Source organism: Podarcis tiliguerta (assembly GCF_965153285.1).
Source record: "Podarcis tiliguerta genome assembly, chromosome: Z".
NCBI classification, from domain to species: domain Eukaryota; kingdom Metazoa; phylum Chordata; class Lepidosauria; order Squamata; family Lacertidae; genus Podarcis; species Podarcis tiliguerta.
Window position 1 is genome coordinate 40,077,120 of NC_139553.1, and position 27,817 is coordinate 40,104,936.

The window sequence follows — 27,817 nt, forward strand, 5'->3', positions numbered from 1 at the left end:
TATCAGAACTGCTTTAGTATTTATCTTCACCTGTAGTTTTTCAATAATATCAATTATGTTCCTCGTATTGTCCGACAAGTGTCTGCCTGGGAGAAAGCCCGCTTGATCTTTATGAATTACCTCTGCTAATAACTTTTTAAATCTTTTACCCAATATATCTGCAAAAATTTTGTTATCCACATTAAGCAGTGATATGAGGCGGTAGTTCTTAAGTTGTGTCTTTTCAGTCTCTGTTTTTGGTATTAGTGTAATATAGGCCTCTTTCCACGACTCCGGTGCCTTTCCCCCCTCCAATATTTCATTGCAGACTTCCTTTAAAGGTTGTATTAACCATTCTTTCAAAGATCTATAATATCTTGAAGTCAGTCCATCCGGTCCTGGAGATTTACCCAATTGCATGTTTTGTATGGCCCCTTCTACTTCCTGCTCTGTAATTTTAAAGTTCAACATTAACTTATTTTCCTGAGAGATTTTTTGTAGTCCATTAACTTCCAGAAATCTATCAATGTCCATTTCTTTCTGCTTCTCCTGTGTATACAATTGTTTGAAATACCTCTGGAAGAATTTTCTAATTTCCACTGGATTCTGTATATTCTTTCCTTCCACTTCCAAATTCGTAACTGTGTTGAGTTTTTGTCTTTTTTTCAATTGCCATGCCAAAAGTTTCCCACACTTATTTGCCGATTCAAATGTCTTTTGTCTTATCTGTCTGATCTTCCATTCTATTTCCTCGTTCATCAATTTCGTATATTGTACTTGGTATAACTTTATCTCTTTCAAAATCTCTTGCGACTTTGGTTTCACTCTCAGTTTTTTCTCTCCTTCCTTTATTTTTTCCAGGATTTTATCTTTTTTCTCATTTTGTAGTCTTTTCTTAATTGCATTCTCTTGTATCAAAAAACCTCTCATGACCGCCTTACTTGCATCCCAAATAACTCTTTTTTCCACTGTAGTATTCATATTTATCTCAAAGTAGTCTCTCAGAGTTTTTTGGGCCTTCTTGGTGAATTCATCACTTCGAAACAGGGCGTCATTCATTCTCCATCTAAAGGAACCAGTTGGTGACAGTTTCATTTCCATCTTGACCACATTATGGTCGGAGTAAATTTTAGGGCTAATTTTTCTACTTTATTAGTCTTTGGTGCCAGTCCTCTAGTTACCCAGATTTGGTCAATTCTTGTCCATGTCATCTTAGCCTCCGAAAACACTGATGTTCTGGATTTGGAAGGTTTTAATAACGTATTTGGTTGGCATGCATACTTGTGGTGTGACAAGGTTAAGGTCCATGGGGCCTTTAGGAATCATGTTATCAGGAAAGCACTGTTTAATGTTTGGATAAGGTATAAGGACTTGCTAGAAAATAAAACCCCAAGATGGTTGTCACCAATGGAAGCGAAAGCATTGAAAAAACTCAATATGGAGGCCAAATGGCCGAAGTATTGGGAAATTCTGGAGCAAGAGAGAGACAGGCTAAAACTGCAGAGTTTTGAAAAATTAAAAAACAGAGTGAGAGATTGGCTCCATTACTATCAAATAATGGAGGCATATAAATTGGACAAAAAATTAGGCTTCCAGGTGGAAAAATCAAAATTGGAAACAGAATTGTTAGAACCCAAAGTTAAAAACTTGTCAAGAATGTATAACTTGCTGTTGAAATGGAATACTCAAGATGAAATGGTGAAATCGGTTATGATTAAATGGGCACAAGATGTCGGACATAACATTCTGATGGTTGACTGGGAACAGTTATGGACCACTGGTATGAAATTTACGGCATGTAATGCCTTAAAGGAAATTTAATGAAAATGATTTGTAGGTGGTACAGTGGTGCCTCGCAAGATGAAATTAATTCGTTCCGCGAGTTTTTTCGTAGAGCGAGTTTTTTCGTCTTGCGAAGCACCACGGCGGGGAGGGGTGGGGAGAAGCAGGGCAGCTGCCGCAGCCGGTACCTTAGACTCACCCGCGCCTTGTGGCCACCGCGTGATGCGGCTGCTGGAGGGCGGCGGGGCTCAGGAGCGCGGCTCCGGCTGCAACACTGGCTGCTGGCGGCAACGGCTCCTGAGGGGAGCGCGCGAGGGCGGTGGGCAGCGGCGCAAGGCAGCCGGAAGGTCGGCCATCAGCCGGAAGGTCAGAGGGAGCCGGAGGTGCCGTCAGCAGGAAGGTGGGAGGGAGGAGCGGGGAAGCGAGCGTGCGTGCATGCGTGCAATGAGCGTCGCCATGACAGGAGAGGCAGGGCCGTTTCGTCTAGCGAAGCAAGCCCTTAGGGAAATCCGTCTTGCGAAGCACCTCAGAAAACGAAAAACCCTTTCGTCTAGCGAGTTTTTCGTCTTCCGAGGCATTCGTCTTGCGGGGTACCACTGTACTTAACTCCAGTCAAGCTTGCAAAAATTTATCATTTGCCCGACAATAAATGCTGGAAATGTAAAGAAACAGAAGGTACCTTCTTTCACCTTTGGTGGACGTGCCCAAGGATTAAGACCTTCTGGGAAATGATATATAATGAAATGAAAAAGGTATTTAAATATACCTTTCTGAAGAAACCAGAGGCCTTTCTCCTGGGCATGGTCGGCCAATTGGTGTTAAAGAAAGATAGAACCTTTTTTATGTACGCCACAACAGCAGCAAGAATACTCATTGCAAAGTATTGGAAGACACAAGAGCTACCCACCCGGGAAGAATGGCAGATGAAACTGATGGACTATATGGAAATGGCGGAAATGACTGGCAGAATCCGAGACCAGGGAGAAGAGTCGATGGAGGAAGACTGGAAAAAATTTAAAGTATATTTACAGAAATATTGCAAAATTAATGAATGTTAGAAGAATATCGGGATGAAGTTATATGGTTTTAGCAGAAGTGTATTAAGAACTATATGAATATTAATTGTCAATGTGTTAAAGTGGAAAATTTAAAGTTAAATTGTGTTAGGATAAATTATAGAACAAAAATTGAAGAAGAGGGAAAGGATTTGTTGAATTAGCAAATTTGAACTAGAATACAAAAAAGGGAGGTGCGAAGAAGTCGAGGAAATAAGCAAATGAAAGATATAGATATGAAATTTTTATTGTCTTTCTTTTCATAACTATAAAATATTTAATAAATATTATTTTTTAAAAAATAATACACTGAGTGGCAGAAGCTCTCCAAGGTTTCAGGTGTATGGCATTCCCAGCCCTAGCTAGAACTGGACCTGAGACAACTGGCATGCTCTATCACTGAGCCAGAGCCCATTCAGTTGGATTTATCAGACTTGTTTGCTTTTCATGTTTCTCTCTGAATCCAGAAGAGTGAGAGATGTATATTTCCATTTTTTCACCCATCAAGCTCAGCCCTTGTTGGGGTCTCTCCTTTTCCCTAAAGCACACAACCCTTATGCCTCGGCACTGTTGTTTTAACCTCTTAAACCACGGCACTCACTCTATGAATATTGGAAATAGAGATAATGCAATGCACTCTGAGAGCTTTAATTTGTTTTGCAGGTCACCCTGTGCCTGATTCTTAAGAGCAGTCTTTCAGAGAACTCCATACAAATCCATGAATATAAATTGCTTCCAAAGGCTTTCTAAAATTCCTAGTAAACAGCTATTCACTGTTGTACGAAGAATGTAAAGCGAGCCCACTCTTATTTAGCAATGGCAGTACTTACTTCAAAGCGATGAGCTGACCCGTCAGAGAGCTTTAGTTGCATTAAAATGGATGGCTGCAAAGCCCGAGCCAATGAGCTGAAATCAATCACATTATTACCATTAGAGTTGCTAGGGGAACAAGGAAGACTTGGACATGAGTCCTTTACATGTAGTGCAAAACAACAACAACAACAACAAAACCCCACAGGCAGTATCTGCTACATTCCAGGGGAATGTGTGCGTTTAAGCTGGACAGGAATCCAGATCCAATTAATGGCCACAACAGCTGGACTCTACATGTAAGCAAATGTATATGGGTAAAAAATACAATGCAAATTTTCTTAAGATATAACCACTATATGAAAAACACAGGTGTCAGGGCTGTCTTAAGCATATGCAGCATTGGGGTGCAAAGATCCACCTGGCGCCCCCCCCCCATCCCCGCGCAACAAATGAGCCCGAGGCATTGGCAACTGAGCAAAGCCAGGCGCCTTGTGGTGTGAGCAGCATGCACTGGGCGGGCCTCTCCACGGCCCTACACCAATCCCAGGCACGCAGGAGGGCGGAGCCAGTCAGCCGCCTCAGTGCCTCGCTGGCTCGCTCGCCCCCGAACTCATGGTGCAGAGCTGCCCACAGCAGAAGAGCCTGCAGTGGTGCTCCGACGGGTGGCCTCTTCCCCAGACTCCAACTCTCGGGCCCCAGACTCTTGGCCTGGAGCCCCTGAGAGCCTGGCTCCCAGGTGCCCTGCACCCTTGGCACCTATGGTTAAGATGGCCCTGACAGGTGTTCTTCCAACCATGCGCTCTTGGAGGAAACTGATTTTATATAACCATTTCAATGAAGGTCTAGGCCCATTTTGGCACAGAAGCTGCTTTTTTCATAGGCCTTTGGCTAATTAAACACTCTACAGCCTTTTAAACCGTGTGCGTGCGTGCGCATGTGTTATTGTTTTGTTTATTGTTAGGCTATGTATTTTTGTGTTTTTATACTGCAAACCGCCTTGTGATACTCTGAGGAAGAGCAGCATATAAGATTTAATAAATAAATAAAATAATTGACGAGCTCTCCACAGTTTAAAGCATGAAACAAGATGTATTCTTGGAGACTATGGTTACGTGCTTAAATAATCATTATTGCTGGTATCGTTTTATTGTTTCTTGTGACTTCATCATTCATATACTCCCCCCCCCCCACCCCCCAATGAAAGAAAAACTGCTGGGGCTGCTCTATCAAAGGCTCAAACAGCTGGACCACTAACACAGTATATTACCTACTGTGACAGGCAACTGCTCGCTTAAGATCTCAGGAGCGAGCCTTTTCTTCTTCCTATCAGAGAAGTTTTTCACTGGAGATGCAAAGGACTGATCTAAGGTCCTTCCAAGAAGCCAAAAAAGGTTCCATAACATTATAATCTATCCCATCGTATGATGTCAGCTGCTTTCAACCTGGTATTATGCCCCCCTCTAAATTCCTTAATTCCCCTAATGCTGGTCCCAGCTAAGTCCCACTCAGAGCAGAACCACTGAAATTAATGTGCATGACTAATTTTGCCCCATTGATTTCAATGGGCCCAGGTTTGGTTGAATGCAACCTACTGCTCTTTCTCTCTCTCCTAGTAGTGGGATTCATTTCTGAAAGTGTTATGAGAGTTAGCATTCCTCAGTAAGGATGCACTCTCAGCAAACTAGCACGCAGGAAGTCAACAGGGTGGCAGGGGAGAGCAGTTTTCCAAGAAGAAGAAGAAGAGTTTGGATTTGATATCCCACTTTATCACTAGCCTAAGGAGTCTCAAAGCGGCTAACATTCTCCTTTCCCTTCCTCCCCCACAACAAACACTCTGTGAGGTGAGTGGGGCTGAGAGACTTCAAAGAAGTGTGACTGGCCCAAGGTCACCCAGCAGCTGCAGGTGGAGGAGCGGGGAAGCGAACCCCAGATTACGTGACTACCGCTCTTAACCACTACACCAGTACCTCGGGTTAAGTACTTAATTTGTTCCGGAGGTCCTGAAACTGTTCTTAACCTGAAGCACCACTTTAGCTAATGGGGCCTCCTGCTGCCGCCACGCCGCCGGAGCACGATTTCTGTTCTCATCCTGAAGCAAAGTTCTTAACCTGAGGTACTATTTCTGGGTTAGCAGAGTCTGTAACCTGAAGAGTATGTAACCTGAAGCATATGTAACCTGAGGTACCACTGCGTTTCTCATTTGCGGAAAATTTTTCCATTCCTGAAAATACACTGTTTCATAAAGCTAATTAGAAACAGGATGATTGCATGATGATATCACTCAAACTGGGCAGTTTCAAAAACAGTAATTCACTCTCTGCTACCCTGCAAAGCAGGTGAGGGTCACCATGCCCTTACCTAATACACGACCCGGGAAGCAACCTTGAGTCATTATTGCTTGTTCAAGGTTTTCTAGCTGGATGAGAACATCCCTGTCTTAGGTGTTCCTGCTGCTTTGTTTTTAAATTAATCCTTAGTTGTTTTTCTGGCTACGCTTGGAAACCACCTTGAGCCTGATATGAAAAACAATCTGTAAAATAAATTAATGAATTTGTATTTGCAAAAGGGGGCGGCAGGGGAGTTGAAAGGTGTTAAAACTGAAGGAGTTTAAATTTGATTTCATTTGAAACCAAAAGCACACATAATCCAAACATGGAAAATTAGATCTAAATAGAGATAGGGCATGTGGGGAAACGTTCTGATTGAAAGTTATCAAAACAACAACGGCAACCCCACATCGGCTGAGAAAGAAACCCATCTCTCTGAAAAGGGGGCAAGGACGTTATGGCAACCAAACTGAGGGAAGGGCCTTTCTGGAGCCAGCCTTGTTGAACTCCCCCCAGAAGTAGAAAATGAATCACTGTGTGTGCCATTCTGCCAGCCAGTTGGCCTCTACCAAAATTAGAAAAGAAACCAGCAGATGCCAAGAGCTGTATGGCCAAGAATGAACTCTCCCCGTGCCTGTAGGTGAGGCTGTTGCCTGAGGATAAACAGGAAGTTTCTGGGGGAGCTGGCAAGCGATGGAAACCAAGAAGGAAGAAAACCCAAAAATGGAACCCACGTTCTCCAAGGAAGGACTGTTTACACCTCCCAAAACAACTAAGGTGAAGAATATTTAGCTATGTGCTCTCCGGTCTTTCGTTGGTGCGCAATATATAATAAAAGCCACTGTTATGATAGTACTGTTGACTCCAAATAAATAGAGGGATCCAGCTCCCTCAACAGCTCCTGTCAGGTCAGGTTTCTCTACCTAAAACATGTTCAGCAGATTACCGTGTTTTTCGCCCTATAGGACGCACTTTTCCCCCTCCAAAAATGAAGGGGAAATGTGTGTGCGTCCTATGGGGCGAATCCAGGCTTCAGGAAGCTATCCGCAAACCGTGGGAGAGCTGCATGAAGTCACGCAGCTCTCCCAGGGCATATGGAGAGCTGCCTGCACCCCAAAACATGGGGGCGCGCTGAGCTCAGCATCCCCCAGGCTTCGGGCTTCACGCAGCTCTCCCACGGCTTGCGGAGAGCTGCCTGTTCTGGGGACTGGGGAAGCTCGGGCTTCCCCCGCCCCAGCCCCGCGCCTGGGGGGGGGGTATTCTTTATTTCCCCCCCCAAAAAACTAGGTGCGTCCTATAGGCCGGTGCACCCTACGGGCCAAAAAATACGGTACAGTGGTGCCTCGCAAGACGAAAAGAATCCGTTCCGCGAGTCTTTTCGTCTTGCAGTTTTTTCGTCTTGCGAAGTAAGCCCATTGATGGATTAGCGCTATTAGCGCTATTGGCACTTTAAGGGCTAAAAACGGCTTTTTAAGGCTTAAGGGATTAGCGGTTTTGCTGCTAAAATGCTTTTAGCGATTCAGAAAAAAGGGTTTTGGAGCAAAAAAAACCCTCAAAATTTTTCGTCAGTTTTCGTCTTGCGAAGCAAGCCCATAGGGAAATTCGTCTTGCGAAGCGCCTCTGCAGACAGAAAACCCTTTCGTCTTGCGGGTTTTCCGTCTTGCGAGGCATTCGTCTTGCGGGGCACCACTGTACCTTGAGACACTGACTACCCGGCAACTACACAGAGCCTTTGTTGAACCAAGGTTCCAACAGATGCCTTCAGCATACTTAGAAGGGAGACACCCAGGAATTCCCAATATGGAACACAAATGCATTTATGGATGCAATCAGGTTGAGGGTATCATGCAATACCTGCTGATTTGCCCCTTATATATCGTATTTTTCGCTCTATAAGACACACATTTTCCCCTCCAAAAATTAAGGGGAAATGTGTATGCGTTCTATGGAGCGAATGCAGGCTCCTTGGCTTCAGCGATAGCAACACGAAGCCTCCGAAGCGCAGTGGGAGCGCTCCCGTCACACTCCAGAGGCTTTGTGTTGCTTTTGCTGAAGTGTGGGAGAGCGAGAGGGGTCGGTGCGCACCGACCCCTCTCGGTCTCCAGGCTTCAAAGATAGCTGCCTGAAGACTCTGGAGCGCAGCGGGAGCTCCCGCTGTGCTCCGGAGGCTTCGGGTTCCTTTCGCTGAAGCGTAGGTGCCCCTTCAGCTAAGGCGCAGCACCCCTTCAGCAAAGCAGGAGGAGAAATGGAAGGGGCTCCGTTTCTCCTGCTGCTTCGCTGAAGGGGCGCAACGCAGAGAGGGGGAGAATTATTTTTTCTTGTTCTCCCCCTCTAAAACAAGGTGCTGCCTATGGTTGGGTGTGTCCTATAGAGCGGGAAAAAAACGGTACAATGCACGGACAACTTTTTTTTATCTCCTCTTCTCAGGCTGATCCCCCTCAGGAAGTGACAGTCAAACGCCTAGGCTTAGCTGATAAAAGATCTACAAATTACACACCTGGTAGCCAAATTTGCTCTGTTCCAGTTATGTTAATGCTTCCTAATTTTAAATATTTATGCTGTAAACTTTTTATGCTTCAAACTTTTATAGGTTATGTCGTGTGATTCCAGAGTCTTGCTCCTGCCTTTGTAAAGGCCTTTAGCTATACACAATAAATGGATTGATTGATTGACTGACTGACTGACTTTCAGCAGACCAGCTCCCTACTTCCCTGTCTGCTACAGCCTGGAAAACTACCAACTATGAGAATGTCAGACTGTCAATTGGCAACAAGAACACAATCAGGGTCCCTCTGGGTTTACATCTGTCCTGGTGGTTAGGCTTTTCCTAAATGTGCTTGAGAAGGTATTTTTTAAGAATGGGGACGTCTCTGCTGCATGAAACCAAAGGCCTGTCCAGTCCAGCATTCTCTTCTCACAAAGGCCACCCTGAGGCCTATGGGAAGCCTGCAAGAAGGACACTCTCTTTCTCTTGACCCCCAGCTACTGGAGGTAACACATAGTCTTCATGCTCGTGTTTTCCTAACCAGGTGGGACCTGGCTGAGGGGAGATTTGAGTTGGGGGGGGCACTTTTGCCATCTGCCCAAACTGGGCCAGCCTCCATAGACACCCACTGAAAATTCAGGCATGGGCTTCATATATCCTGTACCTGGTAGAAATGGCCACATCTACCCTCCACTTGAAGTCTTCGATTCTAGGCAGCTTACTAGCTTGCTTCTGAATGGCCTCTTCAAGAGCAGGTTGCCTGTTGGTGAGAAAAAAAGAAACGGTACTCAAGAAAGCAGGAGCAAGACTCTTCAGAGCAGTGGCGCAATGGAACCTGGTACCCCAAGGGCCACATTGCATTCTGGACAATTTTCCAGGGGGCCACACCCAGCAGTGGGCAGGATCAGAGGGAAAAGCAGCTCGAGAGGCAAAAGCAAATTTTACCTTTGTATACCAAGCTAACTTTCTGCAAACACTCACTTAGCTCTCTGCCCCCTTCATTCAGGCAAGCAAGAGAAATAGCCAAAGTTTAAGGGCAAATTCCAGCCAGGCAAAAACACTCAAGGAGGGTGTGCAGCAAGACACTGGTGTGGCATAGGGAGGGAGTGTGGCATAAGGCGGGTGTGTGGCCTGGAGAGAATCCCGAGGGCCAGACAGAGAGGTTGGGAGGGCCACATTTGGCCCCAGGGCCAGAGTTCACCAACATTGCTCCAGAGGCAATGAACTGGGAAGACTGGAGTATGACTTCAGTGAATAATCTAAAGAGTAAGGTATACTGCCATGACTAAGGAACATGGGCCAGTATCAGTGTCTGGGATATTAAGGGGATCCTCTTGGTACGTCCACCACCCACAAGAGAGGGCATTCTCTGTGGTAACCCCCTAATTCCCCCTCCTTAATTAGGGGGAACCAATAAACTTTCTGATAAATGGCTTGTTCAGAAATATATTAAATGAAAGAATAAGACCTTGTGGAGAGAAATATAGGTTAGGGAATGATGCAAATCTCAAGAAAGGGAAAGGGAAAAACTGAAAATCTGCAAACTTACCTGTTTCCAAAGACTACAGTGGCGAAGTCCACAATGAAATCTTCTGGAATCCTTAAAATAAAAGAGCAAATTGAGGCAAATGGCACACGAACCCCATTATGAAGTATGTCCTTCTCCCAATTGTTAAAGAAAAGATAAGAAGTGACTAAGAAGGCCCAAAAAACCTTGAGAGACTATTTTGAGATAAATATGTACACTACAGTGGAAAAAAGAGTAATTTGGGATGCAAGTAAAGCGGTCATGAGAGGATTTTTGATACAACAGAATGCAATCAAGAAGAGAATACAAAATGAGAAAAAATATAAAATCCTGGAAAAAATAAAGGAAGGAGAGAAGAAATTGAGGGTGAAACCAAAGTCGCAGGAGATTCTGAAAGAGATAAAGTTATATCAAGTACAATATATGAAAATGATGAATCAGGAAATAGAATGGAAGATTAGACAGATGAGACAAAAGACATTTGAATCGGCAAATAAATACGGAAAACCTTTGGCCTGGCAACTGAAAAAAAGACAAAAACTCAATACAGTTACGAATTTGGAAATGGAAGGAAAGAATACACAGAATCCAGTAGAAATTAGAAAGTGCTTCCAGAGGTATTTTAAACAACTATATACACAGGAGAAGCAGAAAGAAATGGACATTGATAGATTTTTGAAAATTAATGGACTACAAAAAATCTCCCAGGAAAATAAGTTAATGCTGAATCACAAAATTACAGTGCAGGAAGTGGAAGGGGCCATTCAGAACATGCAACTAGGTAAATCTCCAGGACCGGATGGATTGACGTCAAGATACTACAGATCTCTGAAAGAATGGTTAATACAACCTTTAAAGGAAGTCTGTAATGAAATATTGGAGGGGAAAAGGGCACCAGAGTCGTGGAAGGAAGCTTATATTACACTTATACCGAAAATTAAAAAACAGAGTGCGAGACTGGCTCCATTATTATCAAATAATGGAGGCATATCATTTGGACAAAAAACTAGGCTTCCAGGTGGAAAAATCAAAATTAGAAACAGAATTGTTAGAGCCAAAAATCAAGAATCTGTCAAGAATGTATAACTTGCTGTTGAAATGGAACACTCAAGATGAAACGGTGAAATCTGCTATGATTAAATGGGCACAAGATGTTGGACATAACATTATGATGGCAGACTGGGAACAGTTATGGACCACAGGTATGAAGTTTACGGCATGTAATGTCTTAAAAGAGAATTTAATGAAAATGATTTACAGGTGGTACATAACACCAGTCAAGCTTGCAAAAATCTATCATTTGCCCAATAATGCTGGAAATGTAATGAGACTGAAGGTACATTCTTTCACCTTTGGTGGACGTGCCCAAGGATTAAGACTTTCTGGGAGATAATTTCATTTCTATAATGAAATGAAAAAGGTATTTAAATATACCTTCCTGAAGAAACCAGAGGCCTTTCTCCTGGGCATGGTCAGCCAATTGGTGCCAAAGAAGGATAGAACTTTCTTCATGTATGCCACAACAGCAGCAAGAATACTTATCGCAAAGTATTGGAAGACACAAGATTTACCCACCCGGGAAGAATGGCAGATGAAGCTGATGGACTACATGGAAATGGCGGAAATGACTGGCAGAATCCAAGACCAGGGAGAAGAGTCGGTGGAAGAAGATTGGAAAAAAATTAAAGTATATTTACAGAAATACTGCAAAATTAATGAATGTTAGTAGAATGCTGGAATGAAGTTATATGGTTTTAGCAGAAATGTTATAAAGAATTAAGCAAAACTGATTGTTAATTGGCCAAAGTGGAAAATATAAAGTTAGATTTTGTTAAGTAAAGTATAGAACAAAAATTGAGAAAGATGGAAAGGATTTGCTGAAATAGCTAATTGAATTAGAATACAAAAAAGGGAGGTGTGAGGAGGTTGACGAAACAAGTAAATGAATGATAAAGATATGGAAATATTGGATATGTTTTTAAATGTTTTTGTGTTGTTGTTTTTTGCTGTTTTGATGTAATGTTTTTCTTTTTGTTGTTGTTGTTGTTGTTGTTGTTTTAGGAAGTCCCTCCATAAGGAAAGCCAGCACAACAACCTTGTGGTCAAACTATACAGAATCAAGTTTTTAAAGAGAGATTTTGGTTACAGGTGTGTATTTCAGCCTAAGGGTCTTGGACAGCTGATTTTGTTATCACAAATGCTTCTCCGATGTTTTGATCCTCTAATGTTCAATTTCTGTTTTGAATTCTGTATATTGTATTTTGTAAGTTGGTTTGGGCCCCAGGTGGTGAAAAGTGGGGTATAGACTTTTTTAAAAAGATGAGTAAATGGAACAGGGAAGTTTCCCTAGCTGAGTGAAAACCTCACCCAGAACTTCAGGGTAGGAGAGGAGGCGAGAGGTGAAGGGGTTGGTGAGCCAACAGTTCACCAACATAGCTGGAAGAAGAGTCTGTGGCTCAGTCTCCACTATACGTTTAAAGTGGTATCATACCAATTTAAACAGCCATAGTTTCCCCCAACGCGGGTGGCGCTGTGGGTTAAACCACAGAGCCTAGGACTTGCCGATCAGAAGGTTGGCGGTTTGAATCCCCGCGACAGGGTGAGCTCCCGTTGCTCGGTCCCTGCTCCTGCCAACCTAGCAGTTCGAAAGCACGTCAAAGTGCAAGTAGATAAATAGGTACTGCTCCGGCGGGAAGGTAAATAGCATTTCTGTGCGCTGCTCTGGTTCGCCAGAAGCGACTTAGTCATGCTGGTGACATCACCCAGAAGCTGTACACCAGCTCCCTTGGCATGTAAAGCAAGATGAGCGCCGCAACCCCAGAGTTGGTTACGACTGGACCTAATGGTCAGGGGTCCCTTTACCCTTTACAGTGGTACCTCGCAAGACGAATGCCTCGGAAGACGAAAAACTCGCAAGACGAAAGAGTTTTCCATTTTCTGAGTTGCTTCGCAAGACGGATTTCCCTATGGGCTTGCTTCGCAAGACGAAACGTCTTGCGCCTTTTTTTTTAACCGCCAATGCATTCCTACGGGAAACCGTCAATACGCAGTGGTGCTTCGCAAGATGAAAAAACTTGTAGAACGAAAAAACTCGCAGAACGAATTAATTTCGTCTTGCGAGGCACCACTGTACCTTAGTTTTCCCCAAAGAATCCTGGGAACTGGCATTTAGGAAACCCCTATCCTGCACAAAGAGCTATAACTGCCGGAGTGGTTTAACAATCAATCCCTCTTGCCAAGGAACAAGTAGCCCTAGGCAGGTTAAGGGGTGGGTGTGTCTCTGAACAACATTCAGCACCGTTAACAAACTACAGTATCCAGGATTCTTTGGGGGAAAGCCATGGTTGTTTAAAGTGGTATGATACAGCATTAATGCAACAGTGCTGATGCATTTTTAAACCCCAGCCAAATCTTTGCCAGCAGGTCTCTCTCATTTTCTCTCTCTTGCTATGTCCAATGACAGGATGTTTCATATGCAGCCTCTGCAGCACTTTGGTGCTTATGCAAAGCCTCTGCTCTACACCACCCGGCAGAGACTTTGACTAAGTCCACGTAACAAATGGCATATTTTGCTTGCTAATTAGAACAAGCGATCACACCCAGACAATACAGGCGGATTCTGCTTGTTATATCACCGTCCTTTGAAAACAGAAGGAAATGTTTTAAAAGTAGGACAGGGCGTCTCATTCAGAAATACCAACTGTCTTGCTATTAACGACAACAATAAAAAGTTTGTGTGTGTGTGTGTGAGGGAAGGTATTAGTGGGTAACTACATGCATGCGAGAAAGATATAATTTAGGAGAACTGATAGAGGCCCATCTCTTCTATATAACATGCACTCAGCACCACATCAAAAAAAGGGGACATGTTATACAACATCAGGGTGATTCTCCTGGCTTCCAATGAGCTCATTAGTAAACTATTACATGCAAAATTCCATCTGAGTGGGACGACAGGGCAATGCTTCTCTCCTAAGCACCAATAATCTCTTTTGTGATAGTTGGGGGGTGGGGAGAAGAAGCTGCCAGCCATATTTCATCAGCTGATTTGTAATATTAACAGGCTAATGAATTAGCCTGCCTGAAAACTGAGATGAAGCACAGACCAAGCCCACTTCTACACTATACAGCCAAAGCGTTACGATACCATTTTAACCTGGCATGGCTTCATCCAAAGCATCGTGGGAACTGTAGTTCGTTAAGGATGCTGCTAAGATGCCCCTATTTCCTTCGCACAGCTAAACTTCAGAGACTTCCCTGGGATAAAGGTAAAGGTAAAGGTACCCCTGCCCGTACGGGCCAGTCTTGACAGACTCTAGGGTTGTGCGCCCATCTCACTCAAGAGGCCGGGGGCCAGCGCTGTCTGAAGACACTTCCGGGTCACGTGGCCAGCGTGACATTGCTGCTCTGGCGAGCCAGAGCCGCACACGGAAACGCCGTTTACCTTCCCGCTAGTAAGCGGTCCCTATTTATCTACTTGCACCCGGGAGTGCTTTCGAACTGCTAGGTTGGCAGGCGCTGGGACCGAACAGCAGGAGCGCACCCTGCCGCGGGGATTCGAACCGCCGACCTTTCGATCGGCAAGCCCTAGGCGCTGAGGCTTTAACCCACAGCGCCACCCTGGGATAAGGGATTATTCCCTGGGATAAGGGATTATTAAAGCACTCTGGGAATTGTGCTATGTGAGGGGAATGTGTGTATGTGTGTGGGGGGTGTTTCCTGACCCTCTGTGCCCTTAGAGCAAACTACAGTTACCAGGATGCTTGTTTAAAATGATATCATAGTCATTTAAGTTTACATAGTAAATGGGGCTCCACGCTTAAAGTTTTATTTATTTATTGTATTTTATATACTGCCTTTAGGGACGTGGGTGGTGTTGTGGGTTAAACCACAGAGCCTAGGACTTGCTGATCAGAAGGTCGGCAGTTCGAATCCCTGCGACGGGGTGAGCTCCCATTGCTCGGTCCCTGGCTCCTGCCCACCTAGCAGTTCAAAAGCACGTCAAAGTGCAAGTAGATAAATAGGTACCGCTGCAGCGGGAAGGTAAATGGTGTTTCCATGTGCTGCTCTGGTTCACCAGAAGCGGCTTAGTCATGCTGGCCACATGACCCAGAAGCTGTCTGCGGACAAACACCGGCTCCCTCAGCCTATAGAGCGACCCTGTGAGGTGGGTTAGGTGAAGAGATGCTAACTGGCCGAAGGTCACCCAGGGAGCTTCATGGCTGAGTGGGGATTCAAACCCTGCACCCCCAGGTCCTACTCCTGACCATTGCACTTTGTGTTTCAGCTGACTGGAGTAAGCCTAGCAGCCTACAACTGGAACCTGAAATCTGTCAAGTTCTTCGACTCCAGAGCCACCTCCTGTGTGTGCTGCTCTCTCCCTCTTTCTCTGTGTGTCCGTCTAACTGTGGCCTAACGAAATGTCTTCCTTAGCTAACACTGAGTGATCAACTGTTTGTGTAATTTTAAGAAAACCTGCCCCATTTCCAAGACCTCACTATTCTCTCTTTGCAGAGGGCAGTGGAGCAGAAAAGCCTTATGCCCCCTCCATGTGCTCTGGAATGTAGGTGCTGCCTGTCAGTGGCGTTGCGTGGGTTGTCAGCACCCGGGGCAAGGCAAGTAATTTGTGCCCCCTGCTGCACTGTCCCTCCCCCAGATAGTCCCTCGCTCTCTCTCCGCACCGCATGCCTGGCACCTCCCCCCCTCCATAGTGGGCGACGACCCGGCGGCTCGGATCGGATTTGCACAGCCAGCACTGCAGTGAGAGAGAGTGAGTGAGCCAGGTAGGGGCAGAGAGCTGCGAGTGCGAGTGCGCCCCCCCAGATGTTGCGCCCGGTGCGGGCGGCCCCCCCTGTACCCCCCCACGCTACGCCACTGCTGCCTGTTGACATCACACACACTTGACTAGCCCCGCTCAAGATATCCATGTGTTGAGAATGGGCACCCGTAGTTTAGGTTCCCATGAGCTGACTGCGGTTCCAAAATGCCTTGAAGCCCATGCCTCAAGGATGCTAGAGGCTGGGCCAACAGGGCATCCCCCAACCACTGCTCCCATCAACATGTGGAGCCTCGCTTCATCCAAGTAACACATGAAGGGGCTCTATGGCAGGGGTGAGGAGCTTCAAGCCTGCAGGTATAATGTGGCCCTCCAAGCCTCTCAGGTATGCATTCCTAGCTGGAAAGTATTTCTCAACCATGATAATGCTTCTTGCTTTCCTGGTGGGAGAGAGGGAGGTGGAAGTATTTGTGTGTGCCACATGGAGAAAGAGAGAGCAGAAATTCAGTCTACCGTACAAAAGGTACGAGTCACACCTGTTGCTCCAACTACTTTTGCATCTGGTATCACCCACCACGGGGATGCAGTCCCCCTCCCCCCAGAAGTCCAGTTCTTCTTGGGCTGGGGAAAAAAGTTTCCCACCCCTTGCTTTTCAGAAACCACTTATGAATCATGTTTGACACAAGCAACTGGCAGATTGACCAAAAAAACAGGCATACCTGAGCTCCTGTAGGTCTTCTTTAAAAACCTGCAAAACAAAAAGACAAGGAGAGTTCAAGGAGAGTTTCTGCAAGAACAAGGGGGGGGGTGCCCCTCAGACGTCTGGGAAACTGGAAAGGGATCCAGAAGACAGTGAACCCCCCCCCCCTGGCAACTGATGCATCCAAACCTCAGGGTGAGAGTATGCTAAGTCTGGGTGACCCAAGATAGGCAGCTTTCATGAGTGGCTGACACCACACACCCGACCAGTTGAAACCATTCCCGGAATGTGGCCTCTGTTGCATGCTGACAGCGTCTAGGAGCCAGAGGTCAGAGCTGAGTGCAGGGTGGGGAGCAAGGGTGGACAAACTGCCCAGAAAAAGGAGTACGTGTCCCCTGCCAGAGCTAGCTCAGTACTGTCTACACTGACGGGCAGCAGCTCTCTAGGATTTTAGGCAGAATAATTCCCCTGCCCTAACCTGGGAAATGGGACATGGGGGGGCGCTGTGAGTTAAACCACAGAGCCTAGGACTTGCCGATCAGAAGGTCGGAGGTTCGATTCCCCGCAACGGAGTGAGCTCCCGTTGCTGGGTCCCTGCTCCTGCCCACGTAGCAGTTCAAAAGCATGTCAAAGTGCAAGTAGATAAATAGGTACCACTCCAGTGGGAAGGTAAACGGTGTTTCCATGCGCTGCTCTGGTTCACCAGAAGCGGCTTAGTCATGCTGGCCACATGACCCAGAAGCTGTACGCAGGCTCCCTCGGCCAATATAGCGAGATGAGCGCCGCAACCCCATGACTGGGCCTAATGGTCAGGGGTCCTTTAACCTGGGAAATAGCAGTACAGTCATACCTCTGGTTACGTCCGCTTCATGTTCTTTCAGGATACATCCCGCAGAGACCCGGAAGTACCGGAAACGGTTACTTCCGGGTTTCACTGCTCGCGCATGCGCAGACGCGCAAAATGGCACGTGCAGAAGTGGCGAATCGTGACCCGCACAGACGCGGGCTGCGTTCTGCTCATGTTGCGAACGGGGCTCTGGAATGGATCCTATTTGCAACCAGGGGTACCACTGTAATTGAACCTGAGACCTCCTACACGCGAAGCAATTGCTTTACGTCTGAGCTAAAACATATGGAGGGTCACAGGTTCCCCATCCCTTTTTTGGAGCTACCATCTTGCTCGTCTCACAGTTTAGCACATACATAGTTTTTATTGAGGAATGTGTATGCCTTCTACTCACTTCTTGCTTCAGAGATGATGAGGGCAGCCTCAAGGCCTCTCGCAGGAGAGTATACATTCCAGAGATGAGGACAGCAAGCTGTTCATCTGATAGTTTTGCATTCTCGGCAATCACTTTGACCATTTCTTTGCAGTCTTTTCCTTCTAAGGCGCTGACAGTGACTGTTTGGCAAAATAACGATAAAGGTTAAGTTATCAACTTTGGCAGAGTCCAGCAAGTACAAGCACATAATTTCACCATGATGAAAAGCCCCTGGGAAAAGACTGGCGACTTTGCAACAGCAGCAGCATCTAGGGATCTGACACCATCTAGTCGTGCTTTAAAGGGGGAGGTTTGTGCACAAAACAGGGGAGGGAAATTTAAATGGGAAAGAACAGCATACAAACTTCAGAAGAGCCCTCTTGAATCTGGCCAATGGCCAATCTAGTCCAGCATCCTGTTCTCACAGTGGCCATCACCAGATGCCTGCCAACTGGACCTGAGCGCAACACCACTCTCCCACTTGTCGCTCGCAGAAACTGACATTCAGAAGCAAACTACAGTGGTGCCCCGCAAGACGAATGCCTCGCAAGACGAAAAACTCGCAAGACGAAAGGGTTTTCCGTTTTCAGAGGTGCTTCGCAAGACGAATTTCCCTATGGGCTTGCTTCCTGTTTCTTAAAACTGTTAATACCCAGGGTGCATTGCTTCAAGAGGTGCAGTTGCGACTTGACTTCGAGGAGCAACTCATAGCACGCGGTGTGGTAGCCTTTTTTGCGATTTCTGCGATTTTTGAAGACTTCAGTGATTTTTTGAAGCTTTTCCAGAACTTCTTTTGCAGCCATTTGGTAAGTTAAACTTTTAAAACTTTTTTGGGGGGTTTTGGATTTTGGGTTGGGGTGTTAGGAATTCAAGGACTTGGTGTTGGGGAAGGGTCTGCAAGAATCTGGAAGCTTGTGGGTTTTTTTCTGATTTTTTCTGATTTTTTGGGACCATTGGGGCAAACTGCCTTTTTTTAAAAAAAAAATTGTCTGGCTTTGGATTTCTGAGTGGTGGGTGGCTGGGGGGTTCAGGGAATTGTTGAGAAGGGGTTTGCAAGAATCTGGAAGTTTGTGGGGGGTTTTCTGATTTTTTCTGATTTTTTGGGACCATTGGGGCAAACTGCCTTTTTTGAAAAGAAAAAAAAATTCTGGCTTTGGATTTCTGAGTGGTGGGTAGCTGGGGGGTGGTGCAGGGAATTGTTGAGAAGGGGTTTGCAGGAATCTGGAAGCTTTTGCAGGTTTTTCTGATTTTTTCTGATTTGCTGTGACCATTGGGCCAAACTGCCTTTTTTGAAAAAAAAAATTCTGGCTTTGGATTTCTGAGTGGTGGGTGGCTGGGGGGGAGGGTCAGGGAATTGTTGAGAAGGGGTTTGCAGGAATCTGGAAGCTTTTGTAGGTTTTTCTGATTTTTTCTGACTTGCTGTGACCATTGGGGCAAACTGCCATTTTTTTAAAAAAAAAAATTCAGGCTTTGGATTTCTGTGTGGAGGGTGGCTGGGGGGGGGGGTCAGAGAATTGTTTTCTGGGAGGTTTTGTGCTTTTGGATTTTTGGGATGTGCAGCACTGATTTTCTCTTTTTGGGGTTTGCGAAAGTAGGAGCAGTGCTGCCATGGGGCCCAAGAAGACTGCTGCTGCAGAGGCCGGCGAGAGGAAAAAGGAGAAGGTCACCCTGGAAATGAAGAAGGAGATCATCTGGAAGCACGACGGTGGAATGCGTGTGACGGACCTCGCCAGGGAGTACGGGAGGAATCCATCCACCATCGGGACCATCCTGAAGATGAGGGAGAAGATCCTTGCGACGGACGTGGCCAAGGGAATCACCAGGATCGTCAAGAACCGCCCAGCTGTTCTGGAGGAGGTGGAGAAGCTGCTGCTCATCTGGTTAGAAGAGAAGCAGCGTGCAGGGGACACAGTGACCGAGGCCGCCATCTGTGAGAAGGCCAAGGCCTTGCACGCAGACCTCGTCCAGCAACAGCCAGGAACCTCAGGCGAGCCAGAAGTCTTCAAGGCAAGCAGAGGCTGGTTTGACCGGTTCAAGGCAAGATCTGGAATCCACAGCGTGGTCAGGCATGGAGAGGCTGCCAGTTCAGATGTTCCTGCGGCTGAAGACTTTGCAGCGGAGTTCCTGGAGGTTGTGAAGACGGAGGGCTATGTTCCACAGCAGGTCTTCAACTGTGACGAGACCGGGCTGTTTTGGAAGAGGATGCCCAAAAGGACTTTCATCACCCAGGAGGAGGCCAAGTTGCCTGGCCACAAGCCCATGAAGGACCGTCTGACCCTGCTCTTCTGTGCCAACGCAAGCGGCGACCTGAAGATCAAGCCCCTGCTGGTGTACCACTCTGAGAACCCACGGGCCTTCAAGAGACACAAGGTCGACAAGGAGCAGCTGAGTGTCATGTGGCGATCCAACAGTAGGGCTTGGGTCACACGTGTGCTGTTTGTAGACTGGGTCAATCTTCTTTTGGCCCTGCTGTCAAACAGTACCTGCTGGACAATGACCTGCCACTGAAGGCTTTGCTCGTGACGGACAATGCTCCTGCTCATCCCAAAGGCCTTGAGGAGGACTTGTTGGAGGAGTTCAGCTTCATAAACATCCTGTTCCTGCCGCCTAACACCACGCCACTTCTCCAGCCGATGGATCAGCAGGTCAACGCCAATTTCAAGAAACTGTACACCAAGGAGCTTTTCAGGCGATGCTTCGAGGTGACTGATTGCACCACCATCACCCTGCGGGAATTATGGAAGGACCACTTTGACATCGTCACCTGCTTGAAGATGATCACCACGGCCTGGAACGGGATCAGCCAGAGGAATTTGAATTGCGCTTGGCGCAGCCTGTGGCCGGACTGTGTGGCACCAAGTGACTCTGATGCACCAGAGTCAACAGTGGTGCAGGACATTGTTTCCCTGGGGAGGACCATGGGCCTGGAGGTCACAGAGGAGGACGTCAGCGAGCTGGTGGAGGAGCACGACCACGAGCTGACCACCCAGGATCTTGTTGAACTGCAGGCAGAGGCTGCACAGGAGCAGGCCTCGCTGGAAGAAGAGGAAGCAACTGAAGAATGGCTGTCCTCCAAAGAACTGAGGGACATTTGTCTCAAGTGGAAAGATGTGCAGGCTTTTGCAGAGTGGCACCACCATGACAAGGACCTGACCCGTGACCTTGTGAACAATTTTGACACGAGGGTCATGTCGTCTTTCAGGCAGGTCCTGAAAAGGCGGATGAAACAGCAGACCATGGCCAGGTTCTTCACCAAGAAGCAGAGAGTAGAAGAGGAACCTTCTTCGAGTTGTCCCCCAGAGTCTTAGAAAATGCTTTTCTGCCATGTTTACAAAGTTAAGTTATTGTTCCTTCCATTTTTGAAATGCTCTTTACAGTATGTGTGACTTTAAAGAGCACTTAATAAACTGTTCTTGTACCAAATTTGGCTTTGTTCCGACTTTTTTTGACCATAGGAACGCATTAATTGATTTTCAATGCATTCCTATGGGAAACCGTGCTTCGCAAGACGAAAAATTCGCTAGCCGAAAAACTCGCAGAACGAATTAATTTCGTCTTGCGGGGCACCACTGTACCTTGAACAGTGGAGGCAGAACATAACCATGTGGTTTAGCTGTAAAGAAATTTTGGAAGAGTCCCATTCAGTGTTGTTGTTTTTTCCTTAAAAAAATGTTTAGGGCTACAGTGGTACCTCGGGTAAAGAACTTAATTCGTTCTGGAAGTATGTTCTTAACCTGAAGCACCACTTTAGCTAAAGGGGCCTACCGCTGCCACCGCACGATTGCTGTTCTCATCCTGAAGCAAAGTTCTTAACCGAAGGTACTATTTCTGTGTTAGCAGAGTCTGTAACCTGAAGTGTATGTAACCTGAAGCGTATGTAACCCAAGGTACAACTGTACTCTCATTTTGACTCAAGAAAATCACCATTTTACAGTCATACCTCGGGTCACTGACGCTTCAGGTTATTTTTTTTCGGGTTGCGGACTGCGGAAACCTGGAAGTACCGGAAAGGGTTACTTCCTGTTTCAGCGGTTGTGCATGCGCTCTAAATCACGCTTTGTGCATGTGCAGACGTGCTGAATTGCAACCTGCGCATGCACAGATGCACTGCTGCGGGTTGCGAACGTGCATCCTGCAAGCGTCTACTGTACAGTTCAAATTGAGGAAAATAAATACAGCAAATGGACAAAAGTAAAAAGATTCACAAAATGTTTAGGGGCATGTGTACCCCTGTGTCTCCCCAGAAAAACAACAACACTGGTCCCATTTATTCCCACTACTGTGGATAACTGCTCCCTCTAACAGCAAATGCATCTGCCAACAGGATTAAAACCCAAACCTGGAAACTGAGAAACAAGAGAGGTATCCATATACTCAGGGAAACAGCAAGGTTTGCAAAGTACAAAAGAAAAAGGGTGAAAAATCCTAAACACACTTCAGTGAGGGGGCAACCATTTTACACCCCCAAACCCCACCCCAAAAAATCCAGCCTAATGAGGACTGAGCATACTTTATGACCACAGAATGTTAGGGGTGTACAGGGGCAGGGAATGGAATCAGTGTTCGAAATTAGCCAGGCGCCAGGCACATTTTGCACCTGACTTTTGACCACTTGCGACCAAGTGAAGATTCCTGGGCGCCAGTATGGCACCTGACAGCTCCACCACCTGGAGGTGCATGCCTGGGAGTCACTGGATCTGGACTGTTTTCACACACCAATACTCAATACTGCAGAATTCTATGTTATATTTTATTTACACCAGTGGTTTCAACCAGTGTGCAGTGAAACCCCTAAAAGATGGTCATGGCGCAAGCAACACTGGCCTCTGTCCCTCTTTCCCATCCTCCATCCTCTGATGCCCTTTTGCATCTCTGCCCCCCCCCCAGCTTGCACAGCTGTTGAGGAAGCTGGCTACAAGCTCCCCAGGTGAATGGTGCCTCCGCGGCTGGCTAGGGGGTGCTGGTTGCCAGGAGATGAGCAAGCAAGCAAGTGGATAAGAGAGCCCAGCCAGCTACTCCACCAACCCTTGCTGTTGGGAATGGACAGACAAGTGGGAGACCAGGCAGGCATTGCATTGGCTTTTCTTGTGCTTGCTGTGTGCAAGGCCTGCCTGGGAGCTGAGTGCCTGGTGCTGAAGGGGAGCCAGTCTGTCTTGGCAGTGCCTGCTGCTGCCACTGCTGCCTCCCGAGGTAAGGTGCTGGCCTCACGTTCACCTTTGCCCACTCTCCATTAGGCCACTAAGGCTGGGGGCATCCTCTGCCAGGCCCCTGTGGGCAGTGTGAGGAGGCACCTTTCTTTGGGGCTGGGTGGGGGGTAGCTCAAGAACCAGGGGCAACAGCAACGGCTGCCCAGAGGACTCCCAAGGAGAGGGGAGGGGAGGCTGGGGTAACACTACAAGGGTGAGAGGGTGAGAGGCTGCCAGTTCTGCAGGCAAGGGGTGACATAACTAGGCTCCTGAGCCCCACAGGAGAACCGCAGAAATAATGCAGTTGGTCAAGGGAGCCATGGATTCAAAAGGGTTGAAAACCTCTGCTTTAAACAATCAGAATGAATTTCTGCAGCCAAAATGCTTTTTCTGTGCAGCCTGGGCAGTATACAATATGCAGTATACAATAAAAAGAAAAACAACAACCCAATAGCCCCCCACAACAAAAACAGCAACACATTTAAAAGGGCATACTATGTAAATTGATCAACCAAAGGCCTAGTTAAAAAGGAACACTTTTGCCGGGCGCCTAAAGGTGTATAATAAAGGCACCAGGTGAACTTCCGTGGAGAGAGCATTCCACAGACGGGGAGCCACTGCAGAGAAGGCCCCTTACCGTGTTGCCACCCTCTGGACTTCATGTGGAGGAGGCACACAAAGGAGGGTCTCAGAAGAGGATATCACGGTGTGGGTATAGGATTGAGTCCTGCGGAACCCCACAATGAAGGTCCACAAGGCTGAAAAGCATTCCCCAAGTAATTAATTCTTCCGTGATGAACATTTGTGCAAGCACTCCCCCTTATGGTAAAAAATGGAACTAGAATTGCAACAATAATTTTAAGACTCAACTACAGTGGTACCTCAGGTTACATACCCTTCAGGTTAAGACTACTATTTTTAAGCATGTCAAAGTGCAAGTAGATACCACTCCGGCGGGAAGGTAAACAGTGTTTCTGTCCGCTGCTCTGGTTCTCCAGAAGCGGCTTAGTCATGCTGGCCACATGACCCAGAAGCTGTACGCCGGCTTCCTCGGCCAATAAAGCGAGATGAGCGCCACAACCCCAGAGTCGTCCTTTACCTTTTTAATTTTTCGCACTATTTTGTGGCATTCACACAGGCCTAGTAAAGGGACTGTCCTAATACGGATTTTAGAATTCTTCTAAAGTGTGAACATAGTTACTTTTATTCTTGGTGTGACAAAATAAACGTGTGGCTATAGCTCTGTCTTTCACGATGTGAAGCACGGATATAGCCAGGATTTTTTTTTGGGGGGGGGGCAGCCAAAGTTCATGAATTTTTTTTAGGATGTCAAAGTTGTTGAGCTTGGAGATCACAGGGGAAAATACCTGTGAAGAGGACATTACAGGGGGCATTATTATATAGTTTCATTATCTTTTATATTTATATATTTAATTGCACCTTTTCCCCTGAGGGAACTCAAGCATAGAAAAAGCTTTCATTAAAAAGCAATGAAATATTAATAGAATAAAAACTATATACATAGGTAAAATCTGTTTTGTATTTTGATCCTGCAACACCCTGGCCACCATATTCTGCACCAGTTGAAGTTTCCAAACCGTCCTCAGAGACAGAACAGTCTCGGGTTAAGAACAGACCTCCATAACGAATTAAATTATTAACCCAAGGTACCACTGTAATTACCGGTAATTCTTCCATGGTGAACATTTGTGGAATCACTCCCCCTCATGGTAAAAAATGGAACTAGAATTGCAACAATAATTTTAAGACTCAACTATTTTTGAGCACATCAGGTCTCCCACCCAGTGGTTTCATGTAGATGTTAAAGAACTTGGGGGATAGGATTGAGCCCTGCGGAACCCCACATTGAAGGTTCCACAGGGCTGAAAAGCATTCCCCAAGTACAGTGTTACAGACACTTCAGGTTACAGACTCTGCTAACCCAGAAACAGTACCTCGGGTTAAGAACTTTGCTTCAGGATGAGAACAGAAATTGTGCAGCGGCGGTGCAGCAGCAGCAGGAGGCCCCATTAGCTAAAGTGGTACCTCAGGTTAAGAACGGTCTCGGGTTAAGAACGGACCTCCATAACGAATTAAATTCTTAACCCGAGGTACCACTGTAATTACCAGTAATTCTTCCATGGTGAACATTTGTGCAAGCACTCCCCCTTATGGTAAAAAATGGAACTAGAATTGCAACAATAATTTTAAGACTCAACCATTTTTAAGCACATCAACGTACAGTGGTACCTTGGATTACAGACGCTTCAGGTTACAGACCGTCTTCAGAGGCAACTTCACCTCTGACACATTGCAGTAATCTAACCGAGAGGTTACCAGAGCATAGACAACAGTAGTTAAGCTATTCCTGTCCAGACAGGGGCATTGCTGGGCCACCAGCCAAAGCTGATGGAAGGCGCTCTGGGCCACTGAGGCCACCTGAGCCTCACGCGACAGCAAAGAATCTAGGAGTGCCCCCAAGCTGTGAACCTGCTCCTTCAGAGGAAGTGTAACCCCATCAAGAGCAGGTGATCTCCCAGCCATCTGGTCTAGGGAACCAACCACTAACAGTGCCTCAGCCTTATCAGGAGTGAGCGCTGGTTTGTTGGCTCTCATCCAGTCCATTAACAAGGCAAGACATTGGTCCAGCACATCCACAGCCACACCAGCAGATGTAAAGGAGATGTAGAGCTGTGTGTCATCAGCATACTGCTGACAACGTACTCCAGACCTCTGGATAACCCCACCCAGTGATTTCATGTAGAGGTTAAGCAACATGGGAGACAGGACTGAGCCCTGAGGAACCCCACATTGAAGGTTCCGTGGGGCTGAAAAGCATTCCCCAAGAAATTAATTTTTCCGTCGAGAACATTTGTGGAATCACTCCCCCTTATGGTAAAAAATGGAACTAGAATTGCAACAATAATTTTAAGACTCAACTATTTTTAAGCACATCAAAATACAGTGGTACCTCGGGTTACAGACGCTTCAGGTTACAGACACTTCTGATTACAGACTCCGCTAACCCAGAAATAGTACCTCGGGTTAAGAACTTTGCTTCAGGATGAGAACAGAAATTGCGCGGTGGTGGCGGGCGGCACCGGGAGGACCCATTAGCTAAAGTGGTGCCTCAGGTTAAGAACACTTTCAGGTTAAGAATGGACCTCCAGAACGGATTGCCTTCTTAACCTCAGGTACCACTGTACTAGCAGATAAATAAATACCACTCCAGTGGGAAGGTAAACGGTGTTCCCGTGCGCTGCTCTGGTTTTAGCCAGAAGCGGCTTAGTCATGCTGGCCACATGACCCAGAAATACTGTCTGTGGACAAAGGCCGGCTTCCTCGGCCCATAGAGCGAGATGAGCGCTGCAACCCCAGAGTCGTTCACGACTGGACTTAACTGTCAGGGGTCCTCTACCTTTTTTATTTTTCACACTATTTCATGGCATTTACAGAGGCCGAGTAAAGGGACTCTCCAAATACGGATTTTAGAATTCTTCAAAAGTGTTAACCTATATTCTTGGTGTGACAAAATAAACGTGTGGCTATAGCTCTGTCTTTCACTTTCCTGGGTATAGACAGGATTTTTTGGGGGAGGGGGGGGCAGCCAAAGTTGCTGAATTTTTTTTAGGATATCAAAGTTGTTGAGCTTGGAGATAACAGGGAAAAATACCTGTGAAGAGGCCATTACAGGGGGCATTATTATATAGTTTCATTATCTTTTATATTTATATATTTAATTGCACCTTTTCCCCTGATGGAATTCAAGAACAGAAAAAGCTATCATTGAAAAGCAATGAAATATTTATAGAACTAAAATGATATACATATGTAAAATCTCTTTGTATTTTGGTCCTGGAACAACCTGGCCACCAAATTTTGCACCAATTGAAGTTTCCAAACCGTCTTCAGAGGCAGCCTCACCTCTGACACATTGCAGTAATCTAACCAAGAGGTTACCAGATCATAGACAACAATCGTTAGGCTATCCCTGTCCAGATAGGGGCATAGCTGGGCCACCAGCCATAGCTGATGGAAGGCGCTCTGGGCCACTGAGGCCACAAGTCCCTTGAGCAACAGCAAAGGATCCAGGAGTGCCCCCAAGCTGTGAACCTGCTCCTTCAGGGGAAGTGTAACCCCATCATGAGCAGGTGATCTCCCAGCCATCTGGTCTAGGGAACCACCCCAGTCCAATCTGGATTGAGCTTCAGTTTGTTGGCTCTCACCCAGTCCATTACCAAGGCAAGACCCTGGTCCAGCACTTCCACTGTCTCACCTACAGATGTAAAGGAGAAATAGAGCTGAGTGACATCAGCATACTACTGACAACGTACTCCAAACCTCCAGATAACCCCACCCAGTGGTTTCATGTAGATGTTAAAGAACTTGGGGGACAGGATTGAGCCCTGCGGAACCCCACATTGAAGGTTCCACAGGGCTGAAAAGCATTCCTCAAGTACAGTGGTACCTCTGGTTACAGACACTTCAGGTTACAGACACTTCAGGTTACAGACTCTGCTAACCCAGAAACAGTACCTCGGGTTAAGAACTTTGCTTCAGGATGAGAACAGAAATTGTGCACTGGCGGTGCAGCAGCAGCGGGAGGCCCCATTAGCTAAAGTGGTACCTCAGTTTAAGAACAATCTCGGGTTAAGAACGGACCTCCATAACAAATTAAATTCTTAACCCGAGGTACCACTGTAATCACCCGTAATTCTTCCGTGGAGAACATTTGTGGAATCACTACCCCTTAAGGTAAAAAATGGAACTAGAATTGCAACAATAATTTTAAGACTCAACGGTTTTTAAGGATATCAAAATACAGTGGTACCTCGGATTACAGATGCTTAAGGTTACAGACACTTCTGATTACAGACTCCGCTAACCTAGAAATAGTACCTCTGGTTAATAACTTTGCTTCAGA

The 27,817-nt window shown here is 46.3% G+C and overlaps 1 protein-coding gene across 2 annotated transcripts in view; it reads right to left on the reverse strand.

Moving 5' to 3' along the window:
- The window catches only part of COMMD5 (COMM domain containing 5), a 40,162-nt gene that overhangs the window by 5,948 nt on the left and 6,397 nt on the right, over positions 1-27,817 (reverse strand). The window contains exons 2-6 of one of the 2 annotated variants that reach the window (XR_014506943.1): positions 17,687-17,847; positions 16,465-16,493; positions 9,991-10,041; positions 9,106-9,201; positions 3,125-3,722 (exon numbers count right to left, since the gene is read on the reverse strand). Coding sequence is in view for 1 of the 2 variants with exons in the window: in XM_083422361.1 (XP_083278487.1) it covers positions 3,647-3,722; positions 9,106-9,201; positions 9,991-10,041; positions 16,465-16,493; positions 17,687-17,847 (413 nt within the window). In the remaining variant the exon portion in view is untranslated. The remainder of the gene's footprint in view (positions 1-3,124; positions 3,723-9,105; positions 9,202-9,990; positions 10,042-16,464; positions 16,494-17,686; positions 17,848-27,817) is intronic. The other variant, XM_083422361.1, reaches the window with a different exon arrangement.